The sequence below is a fragment of the Arachis ipaensis genome, chromosome B09 (genome assembly GCF_000816755.2).
Source record: "Arachis ipaensis cultivar K30076 chromosome B09, Araip1.1, whole genome shotgun sequence".
Taxonomy (NCBI): Eukaryota; Viridiplantae; Streptophyta; class Magnoliopsida; order Fabales; family Fabaceae; genus Arachis; species Arachis ipaensis.
The window spans coordinates 41,387,171-41,398,128 of record NC_029793.2 but is presented as its reverse complement, the minus strand read 5'-3'; the positions used below and the strand labels follow the sequence as shown (position 1 = coordinate 41,398,128).

General features: G+C 37.9%; 1 protein-coding gene across 1 annotated transcript in view; it reads left to right on the top strand.

The window, feature by feature from the left end:
* The window catches only part of LOC107615514 (putative UDP-glucuronate:xylan alpha-glucuronosyltransferase 4), a 6,686-nt gene continuing 2,787 nt past the window's right edge, over positions 7,060–10,958 (top strand). Inside the window, exon 1 of the mRNA XM_016317572.2 lies at positions 7,060–7,941. Coding sequence (XP_016173058.1) covers positions 7,164–7,941 — 778 coding nt within the window. The 5' untranslated portion in view covers positions 7,060–7,163. The remainder of the gene's footprint in view (positions 7,942–10,958) is intronic.

The following is a 10,958-nucleotide window of genomic DNA, read 5'->3' as shown; positions in this document are numbered from 1 at the left end:
TTGGTTGCTCTGACATTGATGCATGTTCCTGTTATAACTTCCATTCCTTTCAATAACATTAGAACCAAACTCAAAGCGAAAGGGATGAGAATTCATAGTAGCTAATAGAAATAAAGATGGGAAAATAGAGACAAATAAACAAGTAAAAGAAAAATATTTACAATAACCAATAATAAGGCACACGATTGCAGTTCTCCGGCAACGGTGCCATTTTGACGTTGGGATTTTATGGTGGCAAAGAATTTTATAAAAACAGTCGCATTGTAGATATAGTCTCTAAACCAATAGAAATCCCTTCGTACAAACGTTTGGTTGTCACAAGTAACAAACCCCTAAATAAATTGATAACCGAAGTATTCAAACCTCGGGTCGTCTTCTCAAGGAACTGCAGGGAAGTATGTTCTTATTATTGGTTATGGAGATTGTAAATTGGGGTTTTGAGAATGAGGAGTGAATAGTTTAATTAGCAATTAAAGTAAATGAAGAACAAGCAATTTAAATGGCAAGTAAAATAAATAAATGACTGTAAATAAACTTTTGGTAAGGTGTGAGAAATTAGAGGTCCTATCCTAGTTATCCTTATCAATGATTATGAGAATTGAATCTTAATTCCACTTTGTTAACCCTTACTAACGTAAAGGAAGGTCAAAGGATTAATTGGTTTGATCTTCAAATCCTATTTATTCCCTAAGAAAAGATTGGGATTATTGAAGTTCAACTTAATTAACAAAGATAAAAATTATCAATCATGTTTGAGTTTGATAACTCCTGAGTTACTGATTTCTTAACCAAGACCAAAAGGAGAAAAGTAAATCTACTGGAATAAAAATGTCTTCAGATGGGAATAATAGCAACATAAATAAAATAAAGCAAGATTAAACTAAAATACCTCAAATAACATTAATTCAAAAGAGTAATCTGTAACATGGAAGAATTCATAAATCAAACTGCAAAAGTAAATAAAAAGGAATATTGATCCTGATAAAGAGATAATCCAGAAAGCGAATAAAATCCTAATCCTAAAGAGAGAAGAGAGATGAGAGAAACTCTCTCTAAACTAAATCTAAATCATGAAAACTAACTAAAAGTGGACGTCTCTCTTTGAATGGATGCATTTCCCCACTTCATAACCTCTGGTCTATGCCTTCTGGACTTGGATTTGGGCCAAAAAGGGCTTCAGAATTTGCTGGGAGCGTTTTCTGCAATTTCTGGTGCGTGGCCTCTGTCACGCGTCCGCGTGGGTCACGCGGTCGCGTCATTTGGAGTCTTCCTTGTCACGCGGTCATGTCAGTCATGCGACCGCGTCATATGTATTCTGCTTAAGGCGCGCGGTCGCGTCAGTCATGCGGCCGCGTCGCTGCTTCTTCGCGCTTGGCATGCGTCCGCGTCGTCCATGCGATCGCGTGGCTGCCAGTTTCTTCACAAACTCCGTTTTATGCTTTCCTTCCATTTTTGTATGTTTCCTTTCCATCCTTTGAGTTATTCCTGCCTTAGAAGATCTGAAACTACTCAACACACTAATCACGGCATCGAATGGAAATAAAGGTAATTAAAATAATTAATTTTAAAGCATAGGAAATATGTTTTTCACATACATCACATAATAAGGAAGGGAAAGTAAAATCATGCAGTTAATATGAATAAGTGGGTGAAGGATTGAATAAATCACTCAAACTAAGCACAAAATATACCATAAAATATGGGTTTATCAATTGGCGACAAAACGACCGACCTCTTCAGGTCAGGCTATCCAACCTCTTCTCAAAGAGGTCGGCCAAATCGACAGAAAAGCCCAATAAAGGGCCCAAATCCACAGGCCATCCAAGCCTATAGAGATAAGGGCAGTTCCCTTGAAGATAAGCTGACCTCAACTCAAAGATAAAGATAAGATAAGATAACTAACTTATCTTATCTAAAAAGGTCACTCTACACCATTATAAATACACTGGAGTACCCAGGTATAACTCATACTCTAATTCTACAATAAAACTGCTTAATACCCGTGCTAACTTAAGTATCGGAGTCTCTTGCAGGTACCCCCCACCCTCCGGTGACCAAGGATCAGAAGTGCAGCCAGTCCAACAAGTCGGACACAACAGCTCCGGCCGCCACCAGCCAGTCGGACACGTCATCTCCGACCAGTACAGAAGATCTCATCTGAGATCGACCTACAGTTTCAGGTAACCCTCGGAACAGAACCCAGTTCACATATAAGTGATTTAAACAATTCTTAGATGGACCCGGAATCACCCAGAAATTCAGCTCAGTAGAACACTCACAGACCAACGACCAGGTTGAAGTGACCAATAAAATAATCCTGGAAGGACTTAAGAAGAGGCTAGACGAAGCCAAGGCATTGTGGCGTCACGAGCTAGCATCTGTCCTCTAGTCATACCGAACTTCACTTTAGAGCTTGATTGGAGAAACACCTTTTAGGTTGACATACGACATGGAAGTCGTCATCCTGGTTGAAGTTGGAGAACACGACGAAGGACACGATGAAGCCACAGAACAAGATCTCTTAGATGAGGTAAGAAACATAGCCCACCTACAAGAACTTACCTTGAAAATAAGGGTGAGCTTAAGGTATAACCATGACGTCGTGAAACGATAATTCATACAAGGAGACCTGGTCCTCCGATGTAATGACATCAATCTCCCAACTCCAAGAGAAGAGAATCTAACTCCAAACTAGGAAGGACCCTACCGAGTCAAAGCTGTGATCGGGAAAGGGACCTATATGTTGGAATGGCTCAATAGCACCGAACTACTGAGGTCATGGAACGCCACCAATTTATGACGCTATTATTTGTAAATTGGGCTTCTGAGTGGGTAACTTAGGAAAGTTATTTCACTTTTTTCTTGTTTTATTTGGTTTTAAACCCGGGCACACTTTCCTACACCAAGTTTCGAGGAGGTTTTAACGAGGCCCACATTCTCTTAAAACTTTTAATAAAATTTTCCCATTTCTTTATATATTTATCCGTATTACTTCCAACAAGTGAAATCCAAAAACTATAAAATGGAAAGTCAAAAAAAATAAAAGCAACTATCCTTGGGTACCAATCACCCCTGAGGCCAACAAAAAATGGATATCTAAAATAATAAAACAAATTAATCAAAAAAACGGCTTACCACGAAGCCCAAATTCTTCACAACAGCACTAAAAGACCCTAACAACAAAGATATATGTCGAATAAATGGCTTACAAACTTAGTAAAATACTTCTTTTTTCTACAAAGCACTAACAAATCATTCAAATTTCACAATCTGACCACCCTTCACGGTCCAGAAGGCCCCCATCATCGACACATCCACGTCAGGAGCCAACACCTGGACTTGAGCTTTCAAAGCCTCCTTGGTTGCCGAAATAGCTTCCTTGGCATCGGTGAGTAGGCTTTCTTTATCCTTCTTCGGATGGGCGATCTCAATCTTCAGAGACTCCACCTTGGAACTAGTGGAAGACGCCTCTATCTTAGCATCAACAGCCTACTTTTGAGGTCGAGCTAGCTGGGAAACAAGCTCAGTGTCTCGTTCAAAAAGAAGTAGAATCTCTGAGCCGGACTCCTCTAAATCCTTCACAACCTTCTGTCGAGAAGCCGCAATGTCCTCCAGCTTCTTCTTCAATTTGCCGACCTCCGCCTGAGAATGGTGAAACTTACCAACCAGAAGGAACACTTGAGATAGCTTCGGCTCTGCCTTCCGCACAATTACGGCAAAGCGGAGAAGGGCCCGATACACGAACTTAGCTTGGCCTACAAGGTCACAATCATGGAAGAACTCCTCGGTACTTGGTAATAGATGTTGATCAATAAAGGCCATAGCATCAAAATCCTTATCCATCACGGAGGTAACACCCACCTCCTCTTCAAAATTCTCACTGCTATTCTCCTCGACCGGCCCCTTCTGCTTCTTATTGGACTGAGGGTTAGGGATCTCCACAACTTCGGCATCGGCACTGGTGGCCCCAGCAGTAACCACCTCCTAAGACACTATTTATGAGTCCAATTGTGAAAAAACCAGAGGAGTCGACAGCGAGGCCCTGTCTCCCCGCCTTCTGAATCACGAAGAAAAGAGATCTTCAACCTCACCAATGTTGTCTGCTCGCCAGCCATTTCAACTACAAAAACAAAGCAAAAATTACAAGTTATAAACCCGAAAATACAAGCAACAAAACTACAAACTCAAAAACTCAAAACGGGGGAGACCTATCCACATAAGATCTACCCACCTCGGGATCCCCCCATAATAACGCTAGGATTCAATAACTTATCCCTGAAAATTGCCAACAAAACATCAATTCGGCGCCCACTCCTGGGTCAACCAAAACGAGATCCTCCCATAATATCGCTAAGATCTACCCACCTCGGGAGACAAACCTTCATAAGTCACCCTAGTCAGATAGGAAGCCCCCACCCTAAAATTTCAATAAGTGACAATCCAGCGCTCGCCCTCTTGGGTCAATCAAAACAGGTGATGACCTCGGATGAGGAGAACCTTGAAATACTCTGCCTAAAACCATGGAATGAATCCTCGAACAAGTCAAAGATCCGACGATTCGGCTAAGCCCGGAAGAAGATATAGCCCTTTCGATGCTTCCCCTCCTTTTGCAGAATGGTACAGAGAAAGAAAAATAGAAAAACCTCAACCCGAGCTGAAACCTTCAAAAATTCACACACCAATTTGAAGGTTCGGATGGCCGCCCAACTGTTCGGATGCAACTGGGGTGGTGCTGCAAAAATATGGTGTAGAAGGGCCATGGCTAAATCAGAGAAGGGAAACCGAAGCCCTAACTTTGTGAATAAAGGCTCATACGCCCACATCCAATCAGAAACTCGAGAAGAGTGCAAGTTCAAATAGCACACCTTCTCGTTCTCATCGGCAAGCACGAGCTCGTACTGTTGCTCCGCCTCGCCACCACCACATATGTCCCCCTCGACCCGAAATTTTTTATGATCGTCCTCGCGCAACCAAGAGGGTGTACCCGACACATCGGAAGTCACCCCATGATAACGATCGGGTACACCCCTGGCCGAAAAAATTAGGCTCGAGTTCTCCTGAACTGTCCTCCGTCACACCATACCTACAGCCAAAGGGGGTACTACTGTCAGCCCACTACCCAAAAATACAGAGCATATATAAATCTTAGCCTATGTTAATCTCACAACAACTACTAAATTCTATGTGTCAAAAATAGTGGCACCCCCTACCCACTAACACAGTATAGAAGAAATACAGAAGGGCAAAACATAAAATAAACTACCGGTCAAACTAAGTAATGGGACAGAAAGCGGCGTACCTTTCACAGAAATACAAATGCACAAAGAGGCACAAAACACAAAGCCCACGCTGACCGCAAAAATATGCAGAAATGGAGCATAAGAAGTGCATGAAATATAGAACAGAAAAAATGCGAAAAAAGGAGAAAAGTCTGAAAAATTCAAAAGAGAACCCCTCGCAAATATATATGAGACAAGAAAATAAAAGAGGAAGGACAAATATGGAAAAACACCTGTCACTCTCATTTCGTGAATTTGACGCCATCATGAAAACTGCTAAACGGTCACTTCACCAAAGAAGTGTAACAAACAGATATGAAGCCCATTTGCCCACTCAATAATCCACCGATCTCGCCACCTCATGAAGACAAGAGAAGTTCAAAACATCAGCGTCAAGACCTCAGCCTCCGAGCCCTTGCGCCCTGGAGGTAACTGTTACAGACTTGGACTCCCAAGTCTCCTTGGGTCCCTCACGAACCGGCCCACCCAGAGCCATCCGAGATCCCAACTAACTCGTCTAGAATCTGGTGCAACGGGACCCACTTTATCCCCAGAAAAAATAACTTATGCCATATATAAAAAGAGAGCTTAGTTGCTCTCCCAAGTACGATCCAACCTACCTTAACACTAAAATCCTACCTCAATAATTCTCTAACTTGGGCATTGGAGTGTCTTTGCAGATACCACCTCCGCCGCTCCAGAGGTCCGATCACGTCATCCGTCGAGACCAACGAGTTCTCAATCCATCTCTTCAACCCGTTCAAGATCATCCTTGTACATCTACCATGTTTAAAAATAAAAAAAAAATCACAGATCAAATAGACTAAGGGCCCATTTGAAAAGTTTCAAAAGTAACTTTTTTGAGATTTTGACTTATAAAAAGTAGTAGTATTAATGTCTGGTGCAATTTTCAAAATCAAATTGCAGCTTTCTAAGAAGCTATTTAGGAACTTATAAAGAAGTTAAAAAAATTACTTCTCTCATAATAATACTATTTTTTATCACATTTTTATAAAATAAGCACTTTTAGAACTAAAAATCCAAACACAAAATAACTTATTTATAAGCTATTTTTAATATAATTATTTATTGTTTAAATTATTTTTTTAAAAGAAACTTAATTAAGTGAGCTAAATTCATGTCATATATTATATTGTAATATATTATATTATATATCATGCTTCTTCATCACTGACTTGGCAAGGGATAATTTTCCATAAGCAGTTCACATCCTTCAAGATACCCTATCTATTGATTAGTTAGACACAAACCATCATTCACTGAAAAATATCACACTAATATTTTGCCGTCAGTGTCTACAACCTTTCTCCTTCCTGCAAACAAAATAATAATATTTCCAATAGTATAAGTATTTCAAATTTATTTAAGTTGGTCCCTTGAAAAAGTTTAGAAAGATATCTTGCATCTGCCAATTATGGTTTAATAGGAATATAAATATGGAAAAGAAAATGTATATTGTCAAAACTCAAAAGAAAGGTTATGTGTCACAAGTTGTGCTAAGATTGGTTTTGTACATTTTACCAAGAATATTTCTTATTCAATAAGTTTGTCGTCAGCAAAAAGTTTCATGCAACATTAAATTGCACAACCTTATGAACATATAAATATGAGGAATGCTAGAGGGCCAGTAACTTTTGTGATTTGTAGCCATCAAATAGCCATCAATGATGGTTTTAATGGTGTGAGATTGGTATGAGATTTCATCCAATGGCTCACTTTTTTTGCTGGTTACATGCTGACCAGAATTTAACAAAGTTGCTGGCCCTCTAGACTTTTCCTATAAATATTACACCAATTATTCACAGCTTAGTGCATAACGCCATAACTGCACAAAAAATAAAAACAAAAAAAATAAGAGAGAAAATGGGTTCTAAGTACTCTTCTTCCTCCCATTTTCTTTTGTCTTCAAAGCAAAAAACTTTTGTTATTCTCTTGCTTTTGTTCATAATCATCCCACTCATCATTCCTTTTGAGAAGCCAAATAGTGTTCCTAATCTCACAAACAGAATCAAGTTGGTGGAGAAAACAAATTTAAAGCCTCCTTGGTTTGATATCATAGAAAATTCCATTGGTAGAAGCAATAGCATTAACATAGGCCTTGTTAACATTAACAAAAGTGTGGAAACTACCCTTTATCAAGAATTAACTTCACTTCATCCACAAGTGGAGAAAGTGGTATCCGTTGACTTTGACCACGTCGACGGAAGCTTGACATGGAAGGATCTTTTTCCGGTGTGGATCGACGAGGACGAGATAAACAGCAAGCCGAAATGCCATGACATGCCAATGCCAACTTGGGAAGATTATAGAGACATCAATGTGGTGGTTGCAAGAGTTCCATGTGGGAACAGAACAAAAAAGGGAGGGGTTAGAGATGTGTTTAGGTTGCATGTTAATTTGGTAGTGGCTAATTTGGCTGTGGAGAGTGGTTGGATGAAGAAATTGGATTCTTATGAACAAGTTTATGTTGTGTTCATTGGGCCTTGTGAGCCCATGATTGAGATTTTCAGGTGTGATGATTTGTTGTTGCCTGATCCATTGGGTGAGTTTTGGGTTTATGAACCTGATTTGAGAAGCTTAAGGCAGAAGACATTGATGCCTGTTGGTTCATGCCAGATTGCTCCTCCTTATGCTGAAATAGGTATGCTTTTTGTGTCCTAATAAATGTTGGTGGCTCTTTTTTTCTTGGAAAATAATCATGCCATCAGATTCTTGATTTTACCACTTTTCATCATTATTATTAGATTGTTTGTTTGTATGAATTTGTTAAAAAAAAATAGAATTATCATTTTCTTTTTTCTTATATATTAGAGTATATACCCATTTTGGTCCTCAAAGAATTTTAGATTGGACACTTTAGTTCCCAACTAAAATTAATTACTTGATTGGTCCCTAACAATTAATTTCGTCGGTCACTTAAGTTCTTTACTCCGTTAACTCTAACGGGGGACAAAATGGTCCCTGACAACTCTAACAAGGGACAAAATGATCACTGACTCCTTTATTCGAAAACGACACTGTTTCTCCCCAATTTGTATCATATCTCGCATAACTCTAATATTCATACTCTCCTTCTTCACCTTCACAGTTTTCTTTTTCATCTTTTCCTTCCTCCTCTTTACCTCCAAGATTAAGCCATGGTGTAATTGTCAGACATGTCGCACCTACCTCAACATGTCATGGACCATACACTTCCTAAATCTTTGTAACTGGTACATCCACCTCCTCTGCACTACACCCACCAAAAGCATCTACTTCCACGTCTTCGATAACATCACCTCCAACCCCGACACGTTCACGACATCCTCAAGACCAAGTTCCACAAATACTCCAAGGGCACGCCTTTCTCTACTCTCCGGCAAGCAATATAGATTGTTGGACATTAGGACATCATAAGAAGATTCTCCTTCAACATCATATGCAAATTCTCATTTGAAATAGACACCGAGTGTTTCATTCCTTCTTTTCCAGAGTCCAAGTTGGCAGACAGTTTCGACCTCGCATCCAAGCTATCAGTACAACGAGCAACGTCGCCGTTGCTACTCATATGGAAACTGAAGCGATTACTGAACATTGGTTCGGAGAAGAAGCTGAAGGAAGCGATCGGAGTGGTGGACAATGTGGTCATGGAGATGATAGGACAGAGGAGGAGGGAGATGGCAACGACGACGACAGGTCTTAACAAATCAAACTTGCTGTCTAGATTCATGCAATCTATCGAAGACGATAACTAGTTGAGAGACATAGACATTAATTTCCTGAGTATGAATTGGTTAAGAACAAGTTGAGGATTTTTTTTCTTGTGAACATTAAATTTATAGAGCGTGCATTGTGCAGTTTGAAGTTACAGTGTTAGACTGCTAGTGTTATACGAGATATGATGAAAATTGAGAGAGAACAGTGTCGTTTCCGAACAGAAGAGATCTGGGACCATTTTGTCCCCTGTTAGAGTTGTCAGGGACTATTTTGTCCTCTGTTAGAGTTAACTGAGTAAAGAACCTAAGTGACTGACGGAATCAATTGTTAGGGACCAATCGAGTAATTAATTTTAGTTGGAGACTAAAGTGTCCAGTCTAAAATTCTTTGAGGACCAAAATGGGTATATACTCTATATATTATTATAAAAGAAGGTTTTGTCTTCAATAAACCAACTAGAATATTGAATTTTAATAGTGCTTCGTCATAAACAATTTCAAATTATATAAAATTACTCCTTTTTATCTCTTTTTTTTTGATAAAGTATATTTTTTATCCTTAAAGTTTGGCAAAAATTTTAAAAATACCTCTAAATTTTATTTTGTTTCAGTTTTATTCCAAAAATTTTTTATTTGCATCAAATTTATCCTTGACGGCTAAATTTTCAAAAAATTTTAAGACAAAACTAACAATAATACATGAAAATTATGCTTGATTTGCTTATATTGAGGGTTGTTCTTATGAAATTGTTGTTGAATTAATTTTAAATTTTTTGAAAAATTAGCCGTCAGGGGTATATTTGATGCAAATCGAAAATTTTTAGAACAAAATTAAAACAAAATAAAACTTAAAGATATTTTTAAAACTTTTATCAAACTTCAAAAACAAAAAATATACTTCATCTTTTTTTTTTTTAAATTATCAAGTTACCATTTTTCTTCTTTCTCGTGCGACAACAAAAAAGCCATATCACATCAAACTATTTACATATTTTCTTTGAGAAATCTTACATTTTTATCATATAATTTACCATTTTCTTTTTCCAGCAAGATCACCGCCATATGTTCTTTGAATTATGACCGCACACACTCGATCATCAACATTATTCTATGTTGACGAACACGGTAAAAAGATCAATGTCTTCACAATTTACCAAACATAAGACCGGCTTTCTTATTATTCTTTATTTTTAAAATCCATCTATTAACCAAGCGAGACACCCCGGTGGTGCAATGTTGTGGTAGTAATTAAGTGGATTTTAGGACACACAACATAGTAAACTACAAATATTTTCTAAGGCCGTTGATTCATATAAATATTAATTTTATCAATTATTCACATGGTTTAATATTCTCGATATTTTCCTATACTTTTCCTTTTTATTATCCTTAAGCAAGCATGAAAGTTGCCAAAAAGAAAAATACAAGTGGAAGATGGTGCAAACGTACATCTAGATCTAGCTATCTTAGAACTTATAAATGATGTAATTGATCAAGTTGCACAGAAACTGCATGAAAAATAGTGCACCATATATATCATTATTGTGATCATTTTTCTTTGAATCTTAAAGATCATGATGATTTATAGTTATAAATTTTTATTAATTTTTAAAATTTCTTTCACAAGAAATTGTTAAATAATAGTGGGAAATGGGGTTATAATTGTATCTGGATTTTTGTGATTACAGAAAGAAAAAAAAAGANATTTGGTGGATCCTTGTCACGAAGGTCACCGCATAAAGCAAATACAATGGTTTTCATAATAATAATAATAATAATAATAAAAGCAGTTTAATGAAGACATTATGAAGAAACAAATATAGTACACACGTATTGTAAAAGTATGCGTTTGTTCAATCAATATAAAAATTAACTATTCACAAAACCATGCAGCGATGGAATATGATTCATTTTGGTGATTGTTATTTGTACCCAGCCACCCAGGTGGATGGGAAGAGAGGCA